The sequence below is a fragment of the Perognathus longimembris genome, chromosome 20, assembly GCF_023159225.1.
Source record: "Perognathus longimembris pacificus isolate PPM17 chromosome 20, ASM2315922v1, whole genome shotgun sequence".
NCBI classification, from domain to species: Eukaryota; Metazoa; Chordata; class Mammalia; order Rodentia; family Heteromyidae; genus Perognathus; species Perognathus longimembris.
The window spans coordinates 7,477,175-7,501,316 of record NC_063180.1 but is presented as its reverse complement, the minus strand read 5'-3'; the positions used below and the strand labels follow the sequence as shown (position 1 = coordinate 7,501,316).

Below are 24,142 nucleotides of genomic sequence, written 5' to 3'. Positions count from 1 at the left end.
TCTTGAGTCTCAGCTCCCTGCTTATGAAACCCTGGCAGTGCCCCAGGGTAGGGGCACCTATATCGGGGTCAGGGTGATGCTTTAAAGCCCAGAAGGCCTAGACAGGGGTCCAGACAGTAATCACAAGTCCCAGGTCTTGAAACTTCAGATTCCAAGAAAAAGTCAAAGATCTGCTCTCAGAGAAGGGATGGACACGTAATGGGATGCAATTGGCAGAAAAGGAAAGGCTTCTCTTGCCTATGCTTCCCCTGGGAGGAGGTAAGAGCCCTCCTCTCTTACTCTGCCTTCCCAGCATCTTGGCTTTGGTGTACCTCTTCTGCAGCCTTAACCTACCATCTGACCTGCCATTATGACCTCGACTATAAAAATAGATTTGCTATACCCTTTGGGATGAGGAGGAGGTGTCAGAAGTCACTTTGTCCTCCACACCCAATTGCCCGGTTAACAGGCTGTCAGGTGTTCTTGCTCACTGTGCAGGAGGAAACGGCCTGGCTAGTCCCAAACTTCCAGCCAGGAGGGGAGGGAGGAGCATCGCTGGTGGCTTCCTCTGCTGCAGGGCGGGGCAGAGACTGAGGGACCTGCAGCACTGCGATTGCTGCCCAGAGGGAGTTAGTCAAGTGGGATAAGCAAGTGGCCACCAGCCCCGCAGGCAGGCCCCGCGGGGGCTGGGCCGGGGTGGAGCTGGCAGGTGGGCAGTGAGCTGCCGGAGTGAAGCTGGCCAATGGGCAGGGCGTGGGGCGGGGCCAAGGCGGAGCAAGTTGATGGGTGGGGAGCGGGGCACGGCCGGGGACGGGGCTATCGGGGGGCGGGGCTATGAGGTGGGCGGGGCGAGGGAGGGGCGGAGCCTGGACCCAGTCGCCGCCTCTGGGGGGGCACCAGCAGCCGGCGTTGCTGCTCCGAGCAGCGGGCCGCTGAGGTGAGTGACTCCTTCCCGGGTCCCGAGGGCCAGTGGGTGCCTTCTGTCCCGGGGACCCACGCCTGGGGCCCGCCCGGCTGCACCTTGATCATTCGTGACCCGTCCGGCGACCTAGTCCTCTAGAACCGAACCACGTGCGCCGGGTGGCAGAGGAGCGGGGTCCGGGTCGCCGTGTGCCTCCCCCTGTGGGGACGGGGTGGGCAGGGCCGGGCGGGCTGCAGGGAGCCGGGAGCAGGGTCCTGGAGTGCAGCCGTGAACGCTGCTCGCGGCAAGTCCCGCACGTCCCCTGGCGCCCCTGCAGGTCCCGGGGTGAGCCGGCGGCCGCGGGAGGGATCTTCCTCCCGGGGGCGGCGACGCCCGACCTGGCACCTAGGCGGCTGGACTGCCCGGGACTCGCCCCTGCGCTCGGAGTCCGTGTCTGCAAAGTTCCCCCTCCGGTCCGTTTCCCAGAAATTTGGTAGCAGGCTGCCCGGAACAGTGCGGTTAGAACTTCGGTCACTGGTTAGATGAAAGGGAGGGCGTGCATTCTGTCTTTTGGGTGTCTAGAGGCACGGTTCGCTCCGGGTGGAGGAAGGTGGGAGTAGAAGGAGGGATACCAGGCTTTGTTGGAGATGTGACCTGGGGTACCCAGAGGCCTCCAGGGGTCGAAAGTCACCAGTGTATAGGCTGCAGGAAGGGAGTGTGTTAAGTAAATGACCCCCCAGGGATTTCTGCCATCAGAGGTAAGTGCCCCCTAGGGATTTCTGCCCATCAGAGGTGCAACTATGATATAATTAATAGCAAACATTTATTGTGCATTTATGTGTGTCAGACCCCTTGCTGAGGGCTTTGCACACAACATTCCAGATAATCCTCACAGTGAGAGGCACCATTATTACATCTTGTTACAGATGGGGATGCTGAGCCCCAGAGAGCTTGGGGTTTTTTGCAAGTTGCCAGTAGCAAGTCGCAGAAGTAGAATTCCAGCGCAGTCTTCTTACTTCAACAGCCAAGATGAACTTACCATTAGGAGAGAGAGGTCATTGCTATCAGAGATGCTGGCATCAGGGGAAAAAAATGCAGTGCTGGAGTTAGAATGTCTACAAGACCTAAGGGTCTCACTTGGGAACCCCCTCAATCATTGACAAGGCCCCCCTGCCTCCTTCCCTCTGTCTCCTTTCCTCCCCACTCTCCAATACTGGGACTTGAAATCATGCTCTTTCTGAGTTAAAGATGGCATTCTACCACCTGAGTCATGCTACCACTTCCAGCTTTTTGCTGGATAATTATAGATAAGAATCTCTTGGATTTGTCTGCTCCAGCAAGCTTCAAATGGAAATCCTCAGATCTCAGCCTCCTGAGTAGCTAGGAATAAAGGTGTGAACCACCGGCATCCAATTTGCTGGCAAGTTCTCTTAAAATATAGATGGCTATGTCCTGCTAGCAGCTGACTCAATCAACCAGAAGCATCTGGAGATCCCAGACTGTTTTACTCATCTCTGTCACCAGGAGTTGCAAATGCCTAATCACTGTGTGATGGATATCAAGATAGACATAGTGTATGTACATTCATATAAGACAAGGATAAGCAAACTCTATTGTTGACATTACATTTAAAGCCCTAGGCAAATTTCCTTTGGCATAGGCCACCTGGCTACTGTATATGTTTTTGGTACACTGTGTATTGTATATATGTCTACCTGACCTAGGGAAGGGAAAGAAAAACAGGGTGTAAGATATCACAAGAAATGTACACACTACCCTACTATGTAACTGTACCCCTTTTGCACAACACCTTGTCAAAAAATTTGTTTAATTAATGAAGAAAATATATATAAAAAAAAGATGGACATAGTGGGGGGTAGATGGTGTCACTGGGCAGAGCTGGGGAAAGGAGAAGACTTCTTGAAGGAGGTTTTTGAATGGTGCATGCATCCCATCCAGGCATCTGGGATAAAGATATGGTCCTGCTAGCCTCAGAGCCAGCAGCGGGAAGCTTATGCTGGGCCACCAGGACACCTGAAGGTTAAACAGCCTGCCCCAAACCTGCTGAGGTCCCCAGGACCCAGCCAGGTTACCTGGACCCACAGATACTCCTTTTCAGATAGGAGATATCCAATATACTCCTGTCTCCTTTCTTTCCTCCTTTGATGGCTCTTCCTTCCTAGGACTTATCAGACCTGTATGCTGGGCAGGGCCTTGAAGGAGGTAAAAAGTGAAAGAATGAAAGTTCTTGACCAAAGTCCAAATTTGCACACCTGAGCACTGGGTGCCCTGAAGGCTGGTGACGTTTGTAGAGGAGAGCCTGGCTTTGGAGTCAGGTAGACCAGAGTCCTCAGATTTCTGTATGTGTTTCTTCATCTAGATACCTTACCTAGGGCTTCAGATACGGTATTTCCATAAAGCAGAGGCAATGGTGACTGGCAGTGAGAAATACTAAGTCATATGTGTGCATTGAATAGCAGATCCCTTGCTCTTTAGGGATTTGAGTGGCAATCTAATGGGACCTTCCAGATTCATTGCCCTTTTGGTCTCTAAGGAAGGTAATGGAGGCCCCTAGCGTGACCTTTAAGTTCCCTGTGGCAGAGCTGACCTTACCTCCAGGCCTCAGGATCCCTGATAAGTATCTTGGTCCATACCGCCAGCCTGGGAGAAGACTTTGCCACCCACCTGCTTCCTTCCTCTTCCGTTCAGCCTGTAACTGGAAAACCTATTCAGGTTGGTGTGAGAATCTAGCAACAGACATTCAGGAAGTGGCTTCTCCTGCCTTACAGCTGAGGCTGTATCCACCCCCTTCCTGCCCTCCCTAGCATTGACAGTTACTAGTATTTCTTGGACTAAGCAGGCAAGAGCTGAGTTCAGCCCTCCATAACATTACTTTCTAGGATCTGGACCAGGAATGAGCCTGTGGATTTAAAAGAAAGCCTGTCAGTTTAAGTAGTTATTAAAACCTAAGGCAAACTTGGTGCTTGCCTGCCTGCCTTCTTTCCTTTCTGCCTTCTTTCCCTCCCTCCCTCTCTCCCTCCTTCCCTCCCTCCTTACCTTCCTTTCTTCCCTTTTTTGTGCTGGTTCCTGGACCTTGAACTCAGGGCCTGTTTTCCTCCTTAGCTTTTTCACTCAAAGATGGTGATCTACTACTCTAGCATGCTTTCACTTCCCTTTCCTCTTTCCTGAAGGAACTAGTGCTTTTTCCTACTGCTACCCTTCTCTGCCAACCCCATTCCTCTGTAAACTTGGAGAGTGATGGTATCCAGACATTCTTTAGCTGTTCAGGTCTCACTTCCTCTCATTTGCCCCTTGAAGAGACCCCCTGTCCAGATTGCTTCCCAAAGATCCCAAGTCTCTGCATTCTCCAGCTTGTCAGCCCCTCTCATAATGGGCCTGCTCGTCTTTCACCCACACACTCACACCTGGAATGACAGTCCTCATCCCTGACCCATCCACCTCCCTCAGCTAGGCCCCAGGCCAAGCACAGTGTATACATGAGCTTCTTTGTGCCTTGGGACTCTTTGGAGACAAGCCTGTTATTTTCCCAACCATGTAACTTTCCCAAGGACAGAAGGGACTTGTTTCAACCTCAAGTCTGAGACTCCTTACCCACCGCCAATATTCTGCTTAATATATATATATATATATATATATATATATATATATATTCATTCAACAAATGTTTGCTGAGTACTAACTTTGGGCTAGCTACTCTAAAACCAGTTGACTAACACATATGGCAGGATGAGTATTGCAGCTAGCATTTCTTTTGTTTTTATTTTTTTGCATGCCATAATAGAGCTTGAACTCAAGGCCTCATGCTCTCTTGGCTTTTGTTCAAGGTTGGTGCACTATCACTTGACCTACACCTCCATTTCTGACCTTTTGCTAGTTATTTGGAGATGAGTCTCATGGACTTCTCGGCCTGGGCTGACTTTGAACTGAGATCCTCAGATCTCTGCCTCCTGAGGATCTAGGACCACAGGTGTGACCTACCAACACCTGGCCACAGCTATCATTGGTTCTCCTCACCTCACCCCAACTCCAAAATTTCTGAGTAGAAGTAAGGAAGTGGCTTCAACCAGGCCCAGGGCCCACAGCTAGTGTGTACCTGGATTCAACACTAGGGATGCTACTTCCCTACACCCAGGCTGGAGGAATTGACCACTGCTGAGGCAGGGCAGGGTGGGCAGACGGCTGATGACTGCTAGTGAATCATAACCTCCTGCTCTTTATTCACCCCAAGGCTTTGAGCCTGTTAGCCAAGTGCTCAACCACTGAGCTGCACTCCAGCCCCAAAGAGCCCATTTTTAAGCCTACCTCAGCTATCAGATTAGAAGATTAAGATGTAAAATCTATGTATAGCTCCAGAGGATAAAACTAGCCTGTGACTCAACTGTAAAGAAATGTGGGGATTAGCAAAGGGCTACCAGCCTTTACAAGGTAGAGACCTTGGTTCACCAGCAACAGCAATGCTCCCATAATCAGACCCCCTCTCGCTACTCTAGGTTCTGGTACTTGTGGTATGGTCATCTAGCTATAGGGAGAGTAGGTTTGTGACTTTCATGATGGGGTTTTAAGGGTGACAGGACACCCACAGTTGGTGTGAGGGCCTATGTGAAAATGAACATGCTCTGAGTAAAAAGATAGAGGGTAAGTTGGCCCTGAGCTGGGCTTTAGTGTGTTTGTATGTTAGAGGCACTGGCTTGCACAGGGTTCATTAGCATTGATTGGACTCAGTGAGGTTGTTGCCCAATCAGCCTCAGTCTAGATATGAGGCCTGAGCAGCTTTGGAAGGTGAGATAAGGCCCTCTGCAGCTGGTTCTTGAAGATGGCCTTATCTAGGAAGGAAGGAAGCCTTGGATCCAGCAGCCAAGGGCTGTGATGAGGCTGGGTGGCCCACCATCCTGGAAAGCCCTGCCCCCAAGAATCCTGGATCTATAGGTGAAGATGGAGCTCACAACTCCAGGCTGTTACAAATTTGTCCAGGCTGCTTTTTGTCCTTCCAGGGCCCTTGCTATAACTAACTCCTGTTGAACTTCTGGAATACTTGTGCAGGGTACTGAGGAGAAAGGTCCTGAGATTGGGGAAACTAGGATACAGCTCTGATCTTAGTGCCCCCCACCCCCAGCAAGTGAGGCTTCAGAAACTGTGGGGTATTTGTGTGTTTGCCTGGCAGGGGTTTTTTCCTAGGGAAGTGTCCTTTCCGCTTCTCTAGGGTGGGAAGGTCCAGGAATACTCACAGTACTAACAGGAACACAGTGTCCTGAGCACCCCAGTGCCTGGGTCTCACCAGGAACCTCCCAGAAACCTACCACTTGTGCTCCCCGGGCCACTGGTAGGTTCTGGGATTCTCCTGACTTAAAAGTACTATCCATATCTCCTGGAGCCAGCTATCCTAGTGGACAGAGCACAGACTCAGACTTTGGGGAAATGGGGGCAGAAATGCCTTAAGTGCTCAAGAGCTTGGGCTGGATGATCAAGGGAAGGAGGACTTGGATGAGCCAGAGAGATGGTAAAGCCAAGTAGGAAGTAGTAAGGCAAGTGAGGAGGGGAAAGACCTGGAAGGGAGGGTAGTGAAAAAAAAATCTTTACATTGGCCTGTGCTGGAAGATTCCAGAATTTGCCCCTACCCTCAGAAGGCTTCACTGAAGCGGGAGAGACAGCTCCAGGGCCCACCTCCATAAGTGCAATTCCGCTTCTGCTCTATCATTGGTGATTGTAAGCAGTAAGAGGATACCTACCTTCAGCCTGGTACTGGGTTCTCTGGTAATAAAAGGCCAGCACTGCTCGGAGCTCCTGTTCTCCCAGCTTTTTAGTAGATTGAAAACAGCCAACTAGCCTTCTCCATAAGCCTAAACTGGGCCTAATTCACTTCAACAGCGTGGAAGTCTGCAAGCCTGTGTCTCATGGGATGGCTGGTATGGCCTGCAGGGTCAATTGAAAGCCAACAGCAGCAGGTAGACACATCCCTGTGTCCTCAGCTGACACTCAAATTTGCCCTCCTAGCAGAGCTGTCTTCTGTTTGTGGGTCTTTCTGTTTGTTCATCTGTCTTTCTCCTTTCCGTGGGCACTATGTGACAGGTAAAGATGATAGTGAAGCCGTAGTCCACACAAAGTACTGGGAGGATTGTCACTAAGGCAGCCATGAAAATGGCAATCAATTACCTCTGTATAAATTGATAAACTGTGGCTTTCTTTTTTCTTTTCCTTTTTTCTTTCGTGTGTGTGTGTGTGTGTGTGTGTGTGTGTGTGTGTGTGTGTGTGTGTGTGTTCTGGGGCTTGAACTCAGGGCTTGGGTACTTGCTATCTCTGAGCTTTTTTTGCTCAAGGCTAGCACTCTACCACTTAAGCCACAGCTCCACTTCTGGCTGTTCACTAGTTAATTGGAGATAAGAGTCTCAGGGATTTTCCTGCCTCATCTGGCTTTGAACCTGAATCCTCATATCTCAGCCTCTTGAAGAGCTCAGATTACAGGAGTGAGCCACTGACACCCAGCTAAATTGTTGCTTCAGAGGCTCTATATATCTGTCTGTCTATCTATCGCCCCTCCACCCTCTCTCTGTGTGTACACCTTATGTTGGGATGGCATTTATTTGTTTTATGTGTACTCGGCTCTGCTGGCTGTCCCACTACAGTTCCTATAGCAAATTTACCAGAGTCTGAACCACTAATTACCACCAGGGAGGCTTCCTCCCAAAACAGGAAGTCTCAGGCAGAGCTGCTCTCTCTCAGGGCACTCTCTGACTATCAGTCACCATTCCTGGGCCAGCCGCTGAGGCCAGCAGCAAGAGTGCAGGCTGAGGAGGAGGCAGCCCAGCTGCCTGGAAGACCTCATCCGAGAAGCTGTAGTCAGGCTGGATACAGGTGGAGACCTGAATGAGAGGGAGTGTTCCAGCTCACAGTGGAGCTACCAAGACTTCAAAACTTCAGACCAGATGTCAAACCTTCCTGAAGTTGGTAAGTCCAGATAGGGCTCAGATCCAGCTCAGAGGTGGCATGGGAGTGGCAGGCCCTAGTCTTAGCCTGTTGGCCCCTGACTTATTGGAATGTGTCCTTGTAGCTCCAGAGAGTCCAGAGAACTAGATTTCTCCCAGAGGGCTTCATTGCCTTGGGCTGGCAACAAAGAGTGAAGTATAATGGGGTTCTTGGCAAAAGAAAGGAAAAGATGGTCTCCTCTGTTTCTTTCAGCCTTCTGTGGAAGGAGGGGAGTCCAGGCAATTAAGACAGAAGCCTTTTTCAAAGTAAAGGGTTCCAGGATTTATCACAGTGCCTGCAGGTAGCAAGAGCAGAGAGCAGTAGCTTTGTGGGTTCTGGTGTATGTTTTAAAAAAGAATGGCTAATGTTTATGGTGCATTTCTGTAGAAAGCAAGTCCATTGGGAATTATAAATTTTACTTATTGAGAACTGTTTCTGTATTGGTTTATCACGGAACTGCAGCTTCAAGTAATCGAACCGGATTTTTCTAGGATGATTCGAAATCTAGATATTTGTAAAAAGCTTTATAAATTATGCATCCGCTTTTATTTTGCAAAGCAATGTGGGGGTAAAATTCTGTTTTCCATCAGACCAAACGTGTGTGTGTGTGTGTGTGTGTGTGTTTGCTAATGTGTGTGCCTGAGCTTTCTGTCTTCTCTTTGGTAGGAACATATCCGCCTTTCTTTTTAAAATATAATGATTTTTTTATGATGTCTAAATAACAATTCCAGGCAGTATTACAAGAAATCTAACAGTAAAATGTTTGTAAGAGTCCATCAGAAGGGGAAGATGTCCACAGAGGAAATACAAATGAGGCAGTTAAGATGTATATGGCCTTCACCTTGCTTTTCAATCCTGGTTTGAAGCAGACATTCTCTGTCCCTCTCTTCTGCCCACTGTGAGAGGTACTGATAGAGGGCAGAGGTACTGGTTTCCCTCTCACTGGACCCATAAGCCCAAGAGACAAAGAGTGCCTGAGGCTGTGCTGGCTGTGGTTACAGGAAGTAGGAGAGAGGGCAGGTTTGCAAAATCAGCCTCAGAATGACAAGGTTAGCAGTGAGTTAGAGGAGCTGTCACCTCCCATGAAGTGTGGACGGAGACTAGACAGGATCAGGGCACAGGAGATCGAGGTTAGGCCAAAGCTAGTAACCAGGCCTGGAGCCAGTCCCCTAACCTGTCCACACCTCTGGACTACACAGGGCAGTTATGTGTCAGGAAAGGGGGTGCTGGGGAACATCTCCAAGATTTGCTTCTCTTTGCCTAGCCAGGATCCTTTCACTTCCATTGTATAGAGTCCCCGAGTTTGATGTTTCAACTTGGGTTTTTCAGCTTCATGAAGATGTAAAAACAGTAAGCATTTACTAGAGACCCTATTTTACATTCTCAATGTGGATCTTTCTCCAGCCTTTCAGTAAGCGATTTATGATGAGTTTATTGGCAGTACCTCCATCATAAGTCAAGGAACATCCATACGTTTCAGGTCAGTAAAGTGAGATTGTTTTACCTAACTGGGAGGTGTGAGTATTAGTACCAAGGTCAGCAGGTTTACTATTAACATTGACATGTGAGGAGTGAGGAGGGGATTGGAGAGCTAGCCCCACCTCCACCCCTTGGACTTCTTAGGGAGGGTGTTCATGCCTTCTTAGTGGACCTCGAGGAAAAGGACCTAATATCTCTACGACCTGAGCAGAAAAAAAAAAAAGCCTGAGATTAGGCTGGATCTCAGAAATGAGACTGTGGAACAGGCTGGCCCCAGCTAGGCAGGGCAAGGCATGTCTGCCATTGGTAGGGTCTCACCTGTGTCCCTGGCACCCCTGTCTGATGGAGACTGGGTGCTCTATATTGTTGTTCTGCCCTAATGTAGAAGCCATTGACCCAGCATTCCAAAGCCTCTGTGGTCTATACCCCATTCTGGGCTATACCCCAGTTGCCCCTCCGACCTGGTATTTGATTTTCCACTTTGGCCAAAGATACAGGAGCTTTTTATGCATTTATATTTATTTGCAATATTTAAACACAGCTGTTTATACAAAGGCTTGTGTGTTAATAAGTTTCCCAAATAACAAAATGCTAGGCTATATCTAACCTATCACTAGACTGCAGTGGGGTTACAGACCCATGTGTTGCTTCATCATCTTAGGGTGCAGAAAGCCCCAGCTAGTTTCTGGGAGAATTGCCAAGACCCACGGGCACACCCTGCCCTCAGGCACAGAATCCAGAAGTTGCTTCACTCAAGCCATAAAAATCCATTGAGCACTTATCGGGTGCTAGACCCCAGAGGCACAAAAATAAGAAGTGGCCTCTACCTTGTTGGATGACAGGCACATGAAGCACCAAAGTGCTGAGTGAATCCTAGAATGTGAGGTTCCCCTTCTCCACACTCACACTGTCCTCCTCCCCTCCCAGGAACTACTTCTGGAGTTCGTCTCATGAGCTCTTTGGGACTCTTGGAAAAGTTGGGGCTATCCCATGGCAAGATTGGGAAGGGGCTGCATGACCCTTAGCAGCAAAGCTGCTGAAAAGAACATAGAGGCCAAGTTCAATGTCTCTGTGAGTCAAGAGGAAGGAGCTGCCCAGGGCCAGGGGAATGCCATCCAGAGGCTTCCTGGAAAGAGCACTCACATTATGAAAACCAGGGGAAAATGACTTCCCCAGGCCTGACACTCAGGCTGCCAAAGGCAGACTGAGTTCCTCAGCTGAAACCCTGGAGCTGCTGTGTGTCTTGGCTTCCCCCGCCCTGCCCTTTCATCCATACCTCCCCTGCTCTGGCCTCCTCCCCTGCTCTGGCCCAGGCCTGAGGTCCCTTCCTGACACTGCAGATCCCACACCACAGCCAGGGTAAAGGCAGGGCAGCCACAGCCCACAAGACACACTGGCCCCAGGCTTTGCAGCTTTAGAGCTCCCTGGAAAGCAAGAAATCACCTGACCCCAGACGCTGAGGCTGCAGATTCAAGCCCTGCTCCCTGATGGCATCCTGCCTGGCTGAATTAACCAGCCCACTGGGAGCAAGATGCTCCAGCATGCCACCTCCGTGGGCTCCCCCGGGAGAGTTAAGCCTTTCCTGGCTGGGCCCTCTTTGGAGCATTTTGCTCCCTGCTACACAGCACTGTCGTACCTAATATAATTGGCCTTTCTCCTAAAAGCACCTGGAAGACAGGTTGTCTTCTGAGCCCCTCCATGGCCTTAGTGCATTATCTCCTGTTGATACCCATTGGGGCTGAGGAAATCATAAATAGGAAAATTTCGTAAAGGAGGTTTGGACAGTGCAGAGGGCGCTGTCCACACGGACTGATTCCTAAGGGAATGGTTTCTTTAGGAGCCTGAGACTGGAGCACTTCTGGCTGCTTTGAGCCCCTAGCCTTGGTGCTGACCACTGGGTCTTCCTCTCCATTTCCAATCAGCTCTGACACCTGACTTTCCCATGATGAGCTGCTCCAAAGAGTCAGTCTTCCCAGCTGGGTTTTTGAATTGAGGAAGTGAGACAGTCCTGGATGGAAAGTGGTCATCTGGATATTTTCCCTCTGGCACCAGAGTTTAAACTCAGGGCCTCATTCTCACTTGGCTTGCTTGTTAGCTGGATCCCTACCATTTGAGCCAAACCTCTAATCTGGCCTTTGGCTAGTTATTGTTGAGCTAGAGTGGGGCAAACTTGTCTGTCCAGGCTGGCTTTGAACCTAGATCCTCTTGATCTCAGCCTCCTTAGTAGCTCAGATTACAGGCATGAGCTACCATGTCCAGCCACCATCTGGAATCTTGATTGGCCAGGATACTCAGTCCTCAGGGAGTTAATGGGTCTTGCCTGCCCCCTCTCACATCTTTGTGACCCCTTCCCAATACAACTCCTCTCCTCCACCCCTCCTCTCCTGTGCCTGGTGACCCACATGTAGCAGGAAAGGGGACAATGAAGTTTGCTTCATTTGCTTGGATAACATACCCCTATGTGTACAACCACTCTATACTCAGCATGAAGACAAGCTCTGGACAGCTGAGGGAATTGCAGAGATGGGGCTTATGCACTTGACCCTTACAACTGAGAAGAGTGTAAGAAGAGACCATTCTTGGGGTCCATATAGTCAAGGAGAGTTTTATGAGGGAGGTGTGCTGGAACCTGGGCTGACTGTAAGGACCTGGGAAAAGAAATCCTGGGAAGACAGGATGGTTGCATGCAAGTAATTTGTTAATTCACCCATCCCTTCAGAGTATGGTGCCTAGACAGCAGCATCAGAATCCCAGGGAAAGAGCCCAACAGAGCTTTACAGCCTCTGCTAAGGACAGCACACTATGACTGACTGTGCCAGGCACTGAAGGGCTGGAGTCACAACAGTGCTGACCTGTTGTGTTGAAGGAACTTAGAGTCAGGAGAGGAGCCAAATGGGGAAGGGAGAGACACTGTTCACAAAGATGGACAGAAGCTGATGCAAGGGCTAAGGATCCTAACAGGGAAATGTGGCTTGAGAACCCCTGGCTTGAGGACTGTCCTGGCAAGGAGCCCAATGCCCATGCCAAATATCCTGGTGCCTGGCCCCTTGATGCCAGTCATAGTGTCCCCCTCCCCTGGCCCTGCTGCCTCTCTTCCTCAAATCCCAGACAGCACTGTCTCTGCTCTCAGCCATCTTGGGAAGAAGAAATGTGTGGAACACTTAGGGCATTATCTCAGAGCACATTTTTAGAAAATTTAAAAGTAAATTTTTGTCCATTTGGTATATTGATTTAATGGCATCTATTTCTGCTTAATACAGACAAAAAGGGGTGTTTTAAAAATCCTAGACAGAGGAATGTAATGAAAATGGAGTGAATTTAACAGACCAGAGTGTGGCCCTTAACCTATCTCCTAGAACCCCTACCACAACACATTAAAGTTACCTCATCCCAGAAAGGTAAGCAGCTTCCCTGGCCCCTGGCTGGCAAGCAGTCAGGCTGGGTCAGGACTCAGGGTGCCCCACAAGCTGTACCCTTGTCCATTGACCGAGAAGTTCCCTAAGGTAATTGATCCTTAGTAAATCTAGACTATTCAGATGTTTTCCTGTAGTAGCATTGGGGACTGCAGCACAGCCTGGCTGGGTAAGCTGCCAAGGACTTATGTGGTTTGGGGGGCAAGACTTGGAGAGTCTCTGGCCTGCTCTGATCTAATTTGAGAATGGGTGATCTTGGGAGGAAGAAGAATCTTAGTTTATTTTTGTTACTATAACAGAATTCCCAAGGCTGTGTACTTTATAAAGAAAAGAGGTTTAATATGGCTGCTAGTTCTGCATGGGCCATATCTGGTGATGCCCTCTTTACTGGTAAGGTACCAAAGCAGCACAAGGCATCACAAAGAGATCTAGCCCAACTGGCTTTTGTAGGAAACTAACCCATTAATGCAGATTCCTATTTACTTTTTATTATTTAATTTAATTTAATTTTATTTTTGTGCTGGTACTGAGGTTTGATCTTAGGGCCTGGATATGTTCCTTAGTTTTTTTACTCAACTGGTACTCTTTCAACTTGAGCTACAGCTTCATTCTTCTTTTTTTTTCTGGTTAACTGGAGATAAGAGTCTCAGGGACTTTCCTATCTGGGCTGGCTTTCAAGTGTAATCCTCAGATCTCGGCTTCCTGGAAGTTAGGGTTATAGGTGTGATACCTGGGTTTCTGTGTGTGTGTGTGCATGTGTGTGTGCGTGTGTGTGTGTGTTTGTTTTGGGGTGTTTTTCTTTTGCCAGTTGTGGGGCTTGAGCTCTGGGCCTGGGTGCTGTCCCTGAGCTTTAGCGCTCTACCACTTGAGCCACAGTGCTACTTCTGGTTTTTGAGAAGTTTATTGAAGATAAAAGTCTCACAGTCTTTCCTGCCCAGGCTGGCTTTAAACCTTGATCCTCAGATCTCAGTCTCCTGAATAGCTAGAATTACAGGCATGAGCCACCTGCACCAGTCTGGGTTTCTTTTTATTGCTTGTTTGATTGTTTTGAGACACAGTTTCACCACACTACCCAGACTGGCCTCAGATTCCTGCCTCAGCATCCTGAAGGCCAAGATTCCTGGCCCAAGACACCATGCTGGTTCTAATTACTTCTTAAGGATTCTACCTGGTATCATCAGTGCCTCAGAATGAGGATTTAATTTCAGCCTATGGGATCAGGCATATTCAAACCATAGCAGGAAACGAGTCAGACCCAACACCACACTTAGCAGATTTGTAGTTGTGTTTGATTTCCAGCTGCACACTGTATTTAATACCCTCTCTGCTCCAGACATCTGAGTGAATAGCAGCGGATGCCTCCCAACCCTCCCACCAGAACATGTGTGCGCCATTCCTGACCACCCAGGGACAGGTTGGGTGGGCCTCTGACCTCAGCACACCAGCCCACCCCACAGGGATTGAAATGATGGTCTGTTGACATGAGTGGCATGCACCGAGGCAGATGTCTCACCCAGCCCTCAAGGTGGTTCAACCTAAGATACTATTTCTCCAACAATTAAAACTAACTCTAGAGCTCAAGGGGCTTAGAAACTTCAGCTGTGTTAAAAGCAACTAGGGACTGGGTGCTGCTGGCTCACGCCTGTAATTCTAGCTACTCAGAAGGCTGAGCTCTGCCAGCCCAGGCAGGAAAGTCCACGAGACTCATCTCCAATGAACCCCAGAAAACTGGAAGTGGAGCTGTGGCTCAAAGTGGTAGATCTCTAGCCTTGAGCAAAAGAGCTCAGGGACAGCACCCAGATCCTGAGTTCAAGCCCAGAACCAACAAAAAGAAAAGAAAGGAAAAACAACCCCACAAAACTAGGAAATAGCTGTAGAAGGGTGCAAAGCCATCAACATCATGTTACAAAACAAGGCATGATGCTCACAGCAAGTCCCTATGAGCTCTGTAGCTTCTTAGTTCACACACACAGTGACAGATTACATCCCAACTTAACTTGTGAAAACATAATATTTTCTGGGTGTGGTAAAGGAGGTGGAAGCTAGGGCACATGTTGGGTAAGCATATAAAAACCATTTTTATTATCAACTTTGTGTGTGTGTGTGTGTGTGTGTGTGTGTGTGTGTGTGTGTATGTGTACACGTACCAGTGCTGGGGCTTGAACTCAGGGCTTCATCCTCTCACTGGTCTTTTTCTACTCAACTCTACCATTTGAGCCACATCTCTATTTCTGCCTTTTTGTTGATTAACTGGAGAAAAAAGTCTTGCCAATTTGTCTTCCCAGGCTGGCTTTGAACTGAGACCTTCAGATCTCAGCCTCTTGTTTAACTGGGATAACAAACATAAGCCACCAGTAGCCAGTTGATTGTCAACTTCTTTTATAACAACTTTATTGAACTGTAGTTCACATACCATATAATTCACCCATGTAAAGTATACAAGTCAATGGTTTGTTATTATTTAGTATTTTCAGTTGCACAGCTTCCACTGTCAATTTTGTAACATTTCAATCATCTTATAAAGAAACCCTGTACCACTGAGCAGTTGCTCTCCATTTTCCTCAAAACCCACATTCCCTGGCAAAACAATCTACTCTGCCTTTATGGATTTGCCTCTTCTAGCTGTTCCACTTAAACACAATTATATAAGTGAAGCCCTTTGTGGCTAGCTTACTTTCACTGAGCAAGCATAATACTTTCAAGATACATCTGTGTTAGTGCAGCCATTTGTACTTAGTTCCTTTTATATGGATGAGTATTATTACATCTTATGGACAGACCACATCTGTTTAGCCATTCATCAACTGATAGGTCTTTGAATTATTTCTACTTTCTGGATACTACAAGTGGTGCTATGAGTACTGATGTACATAATTTTTTTGTCAGTTCTGGGCTTGAGCATTGTGCCTGGTCTCTATCTCTGAGCTTTTGTGCTCAAGGATAGTGCTCTACCACTTGAGCCACATCCCTACTTCCAGCTTTTTGGTGGTTATTTTGAGAAGAGTCTCACAGACTTCTCTGCTTTGAACTGAATCCTCAGATCTCAGCCTCTTGAGTCGCTAGGATTATAGGCAGAGCCAACAGTATCCAACTGATGCACATATTTTTGTATAGATATATGCTGTCATGTCTCTTGGTTATATACCTAGGAGCAGAATTACTAGGCATGTTTTATCCAGGTGCAATGGTACATGCCTACAATGCTAACTACCTGGGAAATAGAGATGATGGGGGATCACAGCTTCAGGCCAGCCCAGGCAAAAGGTTGCAAGACCCCTTCTAAACCAGTAGGTGGATGTCGGGATCTGACAGATCCCTTTCTCCCCGATCCCCTGGGGAAAATGCTTGAATCCCAAAATCTATGAAAGAGCACTCAGCCTTGCCTTCTGCTGTCAGAAGGCCAAGGCGTACTCTTATGGAAATACACTAAGTTGAGGAAAGGTTGCTGAAGCCTCCCCTCCCCCGATCCCCTCACATGTTACCAGGAGCGGGGGCGGAAGAAGGCACCAGGGAGACTCTGCGATGGTTTAATGAGTCTCAAAGGCTTTAATTTGGGAGGGGGGCTTATATAGTGGTCATGGCGGGAAAGAAAAGGACTTGGGCCATTGGCCAAGCCGAGCTGCCCATCAGGTGATGTCATGAAACTTCCTTTGTGGGCTGGACAACCCTATCATGGTGGCACGCACGTGTTCGCCCCCCAGGGGCTGGGGGCTTCTTTTCCGGTTGAGGCCGGAAGGTGGGAGGGGCTCCCTCCCACACTCTCCAGGGCTGGGGGAGGGGCAGCGCCTCGCTCTTGGCGCCCTTCTCCCACTAAGGCCAAAACTGAGTCCCCAACAGGTGGACGTGGTGGCACACACCTGTCATCTCATCTATGTCAGGAAACATAAAATAGGCAGAGTATGGACCAAGTATGGGACCAGGCAAAGGACAAGACCCTATCTCAAAAATAATTAATGTAGGAAGGGGCTAAAGGTGTAGCTCAGTGGTGAAGCACCTGCCTAGCAAGATCTGAATTCAAACCCCAAAATCACCAGCCCTTGCAAAACAAAAAAAACTCTTTTTTTCCTGAGGACCTCTCAGCCCCTTTACCACTGTGGGTATACCATTTAACACTTCTACCGCAGTGTGCGGTAAATTGTAAGAGTTATGACTTCTTTATGTATTTAGAAACAAGTCCCTCATCAAATATGTCATTTGCCATTTGTTTCCATTCTGCGGGTTGTCTTGTAACTCTTCACATGGTGTGTACTTGAACAAATTAGCAAATTAGCAGGCTCTGGGGCTGGGTCTTGCAGAAGAAAGCAGTAGTCTGACAATGGGAGAAAATGCTGGTGACCTACAAAAATGTTCCATAAAAACCTAAGGGAAGTAGGGCACTGGTGGCTCACACCTCTCATCCCAAGTGCTCAGGAGGTAGAGGCAGAGAGGATCATTGTATGAGACCCACTTGGGAAATAAAGTGAAACCCTCATCTCAACCAGTAAGGCGGGTTTGGTAGCTCTAACCTGTCATGCCAGCTATCCAGGAAGCTGTAGGTTAAGAGGATTTTAGCTATAGGGGCAGAAAAGTGTGGCCTTGCCAGAAAAATAACTAAAAAGTTGAAAGGACATATGATAAACCACTACTTAGCAAGCATGAGTCTCTGAGTTCAAAAGCTATCCTACCACAAAACGGACAAAACTGAACGGGTCTGAGAATGTGCTTAACCTACGTTTGATCCCCAGAAATAGAAAAAAGTAACAGCACAGGGATGTCTGAGCAGTTTGGGTCTTAAACTGTGCACTATATTTTGGAAAAATTTTTACACTCCAAGGATAAAAATGGCTGCTCCATATCTAAAGTGCTGTTGTTGCCCAGGAGGAAAAGGCCAGGAGCAGTTGATGTCATCCTTAGGACCTGCCTGAGAACAGGCTGGAGCTGGCATGCTGCCCACAGGCCAGGCATGGCTCCTGGCCGTAATCACAGCCCATGATCTGCCCCTGCCAGGAAGTGGAGACAGGGACACCCAAGCTTCAGGCAGGGAGCCTGGCCTATGTGCAAGCTACAAATCTGGCCCACCAGCTGCAATGTGATCCCCCACCCCTCCCCTGCTCCCAATCTATAAATAGAACCCCAGGGGGAGCCAGGCCTGGCCAGGGGCCCAGACAGGCCTTTTAACATCCTCACCTTCAGGTCACATGCTCAGACATCCAGGCCTTGCAGGGACTCTCAGACCTCCAGGACTTGCATCTACCTCCCTACCCCATCCCTACCAGCCTTCAGACCAGCAACAGGCCTTAGGCTGTGTGGCCACTGCCCAAGGAGAACTTAGAGCAGTCACACCTACATATAAAAAGAGAGGAGAGGTGGAGAAAGGTGGAGAAGAGAGAGGGGGAAGGGGAAACTTCCCTGAGAAGCTGGGTAATACTAGTCGAGAGCAGAAATGGAACCATCCCCTGCCTGTGCCTCCCCTCTGCTGCAGCCAGGACCCCAAGGCCAGCGCCTCCAGCCCTTTCCTGGGATGCTAAGTATAGGATCAGCACAGATAAGACTCCAAGGCTGAGTCTGACCACCTTTTCTCACCCTGGTTTGGCCACATGCTGTTTTGAGCCCATGTTTCTTCAAGACCATCCAGAGTTGGATCTACCCTGTGTCCCTGTCTGCTTTGCTTTGGGATCTGGCTTCATCCCCACCAGGAAAAGAGCCCCAGCCCTGCCCAACTGCCCTCTGTCAGTCCTCTGTGGATACGTCTTATCCAACCCCTCCCACCACCTTGTAAAGAAGCAGTCACTAATGCACTCTCCCTACCCACCCTTATACTCCCGGAGCACTGAACAGTTACTTAGGAGCAAAGATAGAGGTCAGACTTTTGTCCATGTGAGAACCCAGGTCATGCCATCCATCTGCTGGCAAATGTGACCATGCCCATCAGGAAGGCTCCCAGTGGCTCACTTCCTCCCCATCAGAGCAGGGCAAAGTGTGTCTCCCTGCCTCACCAGCACCAGGTGGCTGGGCATCAAGTGTCCCTTCCAGTCCAGCTCTCATTCCTGCTGCTGGGACAGAGGGACACAGGGAGCCCCCGGCCAATGCCTTCTCCACCCTTGATCTGCTGCTGGTGCAGAGCATGGCTTCTGCTGCCCACCCCCCTAGTAATGGTAACCTACCTACCCATGGTTGATACGCTCAGAGTGGCTTCAGGGTCTCCTTACTAAGTCTACTTATCCGTAAGGAATACTACCTATTCCCTTTTATAGCTGAGGAAACTGAGGCACAGACAAGTCACAGGTCGCTCAACACAAGTCAGAATCAACCCAGGCAGCCTGGACCCCTAAGGAATGCCCGTGACCCAGCCCTCCCTGTGTGAGTGAATTGTGGGGTGAGTCAGGAGGCCCCTTTTCAAAGTATGCCTGAACACTTACCCACCCCTCACCCACCCCACCCCGCCAAATGAACTAGACAGGGAGGTCAAGTCCAAATAGAGCAGGGTTGGAGGTGTGGTCTGTGCAGGTGTGACTTCCACCTGTGGACTTGGGAAACATGGTACTACAGAATAGACCCAGTGATTAACAGTGGACCATCCCTGCCACCCTGTGAGAATGACAGGGTGACATTTTAAAACAGCTTTAAAGATGAGAGAGGGGAGACAGGGATGGATGGTCAGAGCAGCCCTTTCCATACTGACTTCAGATCTCAGCTATGTGGTACCTGCTCTGCATCTCTCTGAAGCAGCAGTGCACAGCTCCTTGCCCTCTGGGAAGAAGATAAGCAGCAATCTCCATTCCCCTACTTGCCTCTGTGCCACCTGGAGCCACCTTGACCCTCAGGGTGGTACTCAGCCAGGCAGAGTAGTGTGCTCTGTAGTCCCAGCCACATGGGGTTTGAGTCAGGTAAATCACTTGAGCCCCGAAGTTCAAGGTCAGTGTGCAACCCACTATTTTATAAAAGGGAAGGAGGGAGGGAGGGAGGGAGGGAGGGAGAGAGAGAGAGAGAGAGAGAGAGAGAGAGAGAGAGAGAGAGAGAAAGCTAACATGGTAGCTAGCTCATGGGCTTCCACGAGGGCCATTACTCTAGGACTCAGGCAAGGTCTTTACAGCAGTACTTGGTCTGTAGGAGGAATCCCATAAACAAGATCTGTTGCCCCCTTGTAAAAAGTCCAAGTCATAGTTTCTTCAACCATTTGAGATCATATTCTTGGTCATGGTGATCTCTTCTAGCAAAGGTGGAAGCTGAAGCCCAGAGAGGCACAGGGATCTGTTCAAGGACACACAACTGATATCCTAGAGCTGAGCCTCAATTTCCCAGTCCCCTAGCCCTACCTTGTGTTAGCCCATCCTCCCAACCCCTGCACACCTGTCCAGTGCTGACAGGGTCTTAGGAGATTCTCATGAAAATGTGGGAGGGGGCTGAGAATATGGCCTAGTGGTAGAGTACTTGCCTTGTATACATGAAGCCCTGGGTTTGATTCCTCAGCACCACATATATAGAAAAAGCCAGAAGGGGAGCTGTGGCTCAAGTGGTAGAGTGCTAGCCTTGAGCAAAAAGAAGCCAGGGACAGGGGCTGGGGATATGGCCTAGTGGCAAGAGTGCTTGCCTCGTATACATTAAGCCCTGGGTTCCATTCCGCAGCACTACATATATAGAAAATGGCCAGAAGTGGCTCTGTGGCTCAAGTAGCAGAGTGCTAGCCTTGAGCAAAAGGAAGCCAGGGACAGTGCTCAGGCCCTGAGTCCAAGACTGGCAAAAAAAAAAAAAAAAGCCAGGGACAGTGCTCAGACCCTGAGTTCAAGCCCCAGGACTGGGGGAAAAAAACCAATGCAGTAGCAATACTTACAAAACAATATGCTGTAAACCAACTTGTACAATTTAGGGGGGGAGGAGTTGGGGAGGGGGACGAGGCAAGAAAAACGAGGGAGGAGGTAACAAGTTTGATAAGAAATGTACTCACAGCGTTAAGTATGAAACTGTAACCCCTCTGTACATCACTTTGACAATAAATAAGTTAAAAAAAAAAAAAAGAAAATGTGGGAGGAAGGACCATGCATACAGGGAGGACAAGCCACTCCTGCTACCCACCTAATTTCAGACACAGCCTCTTGGCCATCCTGTACCAAGGACCCCAGACACATGTGACACCTGTGTACTTTATGCTCACAGTGATGCTCTTCCACACACAAAACACCTAGGGTTACAAAGGAACCAACATGGAACACAGATACTATTTATTTACCTTAAAAGTGTTTTAGTACTTTGTATACTTCTTCAGTAGCATGCTGAATAGCATCATCTCTTGATCAGTCTGATATCTACCATCACTTTCAGTTAGAGAAATTTCAGTAGTATTGGGTGAAAGCTTTTACAGTGGAATTCCTCACCTGACCTTGGTCAGTGTTGGTGACAAGCTCACAGGACCTGACAACACTAGCATGATTTGTGTTCACTGTTGTGTCTGAAAAAATTGCCAGCATCAGATGGTGACAGTTAAAATAGAATTTAACCATCTTGGTTTGCTGTGGACTCCTGGCCCAAATCCATGGTGTCCTTCATGTCTATTATGGGCTTACTGATGGAGATCCCAAGGCACCCACATTGCCTTGAGTTCCAGCACTGTCCCCCAGAACCATCAGCTACAGTGTCCATTCATCCACTTGGTAGATGTCAAACTCCACACCAGCAGCAGGCCCCATGATAAAGAACCAGGTCAAGCAGGGTGCCAGTTGCTCACACCCATAATCCTAGCTACTCCGGAAGCTGAGATCTGAGGAGCGGGGTTTGAAGCCAGCTCATGAAGGAAACTCCATGAGAGTCTTATCTCCAATTAACCAGCAAAAAAGGCAGAAGTGGTCACGTGGTTGAAGTGGTAAGGTGCTAACCTTGAATAAAAGAGCTCAGGAACAGGACCTAGGCCCAGAGTTCAAGCCCACTTTTGGTACACACACAAGAACAAGATCTAGGTCCAGCCAGAGGCCCTGCCCTCAGGCTGCCTGTCACCTACTTAAGAAAGAACACAAGAGGCATCAACCACCTACTCCCCTGTGCAGAGCAAGAAGCAGCACAGATGCATGTTGGCTCTGCCTGCCAGTAATCACAGACAATGAAAGCTGAGTTGCATGGTCATCCCACATTGCATAACTCTTCTGAAAAGAATCAGGACAGAAATCCCATACCGGTTCCCAGCACTCAAGCCTATCGGTCCCCCAGGAAGGACTTGGTGATGGCAGCAGTCCTTCCCCGCAGCTCCTTGCTGAATCTGACTCCTCCCTGGGACAGGGAGCATTCAGAGAACACCTTCCAGGCTGAGGCCTGGCCACCAACACTAAACAAGAGGAGGAGGTAGCAGAGAATCCGGGAGCCCTCCCATAACCAGTTTTCTGTCTTCTCTTGCAGTCATCAAAATGTCAGGGGAGATGGACAAGCCCCTGATCAGTCGCCGCCTGGTGGACAGTGATGGCAGCCTTGCCGAGGCCCCCTGTGGGGCCCCCAAAGTGGGCATCCTGGGCAGTGGGGACTTTGCCCGCTCCCTGGCCACTCGTCTGGTGGGCTCTGGCTTCAGTGTAGTGGTGGGAAGCCGCAACCCCAAACGCACGGCTGGGCTCTTCCCTGCCTCTGCTCAGGTAACTTTCCAGGAGGAGGCAGTGAGCTCCCCGGAAGTCATCTTCGTGGCAGTGTTCCGGGAGCACTATGCCACACTGTGCAGTCTCAGTGACCAGCTAGCAGGCAAGATCCTGGTGGATGTGAGCAATCCCACAGAGCAGGAGCACCTTCGGCATCACGAGTCCAACGCTGAGTTCCTGGCCTCTCTCTTCCCTGCCTGTACAGTAGTGAAGGCCTTCAATGTCATCTCTGCCTGGACCCTACAGGCTGGCCCGAGGGATGGGAACAGGCAGGTAGGTTCCTAGGAAATAACGGTTTTCTTTACAATAAATATGTGGCTCATTCTCCTCATAAGCCAGCAGCATTCCAACCTTTTATATATAGTCTGAGCTAATCTCACAACTGAAATGTTCTATTTTATATGGCAGGAGATGCCTAGGAATGTCAGTGATTTTACAGGCCCACAGCTGGTGAGCTTGGATTTTAACCTTACTCCTATGAATCCATATTCTTTCTGCTCTGATACCTGGGCGTCCTAGAACGTAATAGCTTTGTACTGTCATTTGGTTTTTTTTGTGCTAGTCGTGGGGCTTGAACTCAGGGTTTGGGCACTGGCCCTGAGCATTTTTGCTCAACACTAGTGCTCTACTACTTGAACCACACAACTTTTTAGTACTTAATTCATAGACTTCCTGCCTGAGCTGGTTTAGAACTGCGATTCTCAGATCTCGGCCTCCTGAGTAGTTACGTGAGCCACTGGTGTCTGGCTTTTTTTTTTTTTTTTTACTGTTTTCAAGTGAAAAAGGAAAGACATGGCTTATAAAATTGGATTCAGAAAGAGGACAGTAATACACTTCTGTGCCAGGCCCTGAGGGAGGCAGGCATGTCCAAAACTTCATCACATGTATGCCAAGGGCTTCCAGTAAGTTTCTCAGAATGATCAACAGAGGCTGGAAAATGGCTCTATAGAACAGCCAGAGCTTTGTATGTATCAAAAAAACATATGGGAGCTCTAACTAAGACAAGGTGGTTTTCTTTCTTTTTTTTCTTTTTTCTTTTTTTTCTTTTTTTTCTTTTTTTTTATTTTTTTTATTTTTTTTTTTTTTGCCAGTCCTGGGCCTTGTCTCAGGGCCTGAGCACTGTCCCTGGCTTTTTTTGCTCAAGGCTAGCACTCTGCCACTTGAGCCACAGTGCCACCTCTTGCGGTTTTCTATATATGTGGTGCTGGGGAATTAAACCCAGGGCTCCATGTATATGAGGGAAACTCTCTTGCCACTAGGCCATATTCCCAGCCCCTACAAGGTGTTTTTTAATGCTAAAAATCTACCTGCTTCTTCCCTGGGGCTAAAGTACAAATTCCACAAGTGTGGGAGAATGTCCACCAACCAGTCCAACCAAATACCAGCTGTGATGAAAGAGTGCAAAGGTGCCCAGCCGGCCCTGTCTGCAGGGCCTGGGATGTGGCTGCATCCTGAGTGGTCGCTGGCCAGGAAGAGTGGACAGGTATAAGGTGCAGGCCTGCAGGGAGTGGTGCAAGCAGGCTGGCTGGGGAAGACCTCAGGATGGGCGTGAGCTTGGGGTGGGGCTTACCTTATGTCCTTAGATTAGGGAACAAGGGGGTATTCAAGGCCATGGGCACAACCTACAAGGGCAGAAAGGTAAGAAACAAGACTCCTAAACCCCAGTTTCTTTGTCTGAGGAATGGGGACAGGAGTCCCCACCTGAAGGCCTATAGGAAGCTGAGGAATCATGTATGTAAAACCTGGCACAGACTCAGTTCTCAGTGAGCGCTGAGGAACTGGACTGGACCCCAGCTGTA

The 24,142-nt window shown here is 49.0% G+C and overlaps 1 protein-coding gene across 3 annotated transcripts in view; it reads left to right on the top strand.

The window, feature by feature from the left end:
- Positions 1 to 24,142, top strand: part of Steap3 (STEAP3 metalloreductase) — a 45,956-nt gene that overhangs the window by 5,192 nt on the left and 16,622 nt on the right. The window contains exons 1-2 of one of the 3 annotated variants that reach the window (XM_048369241.1): positions 868 to 916; positions 22,117 to 22,616. In XM_048369241.1, coding sequence (XP_048225198.1) covers positions 22,125 to 22,616 — 492 coding nt within the window. In that variant the 5' untranslated portion in view covers positions 868 to 916; positions 22,117 to 22,124. Of the gene's footprint in view, positions 1 to 867; positions 917 to 7,420; positions 7,844 to 22,116; positions 22,617 to 24,142 lie in introns of those variants that run through there. The other 2 variants (XM_048369240.1, XM_048369242.1) reach the window with 2 other exon arrangements.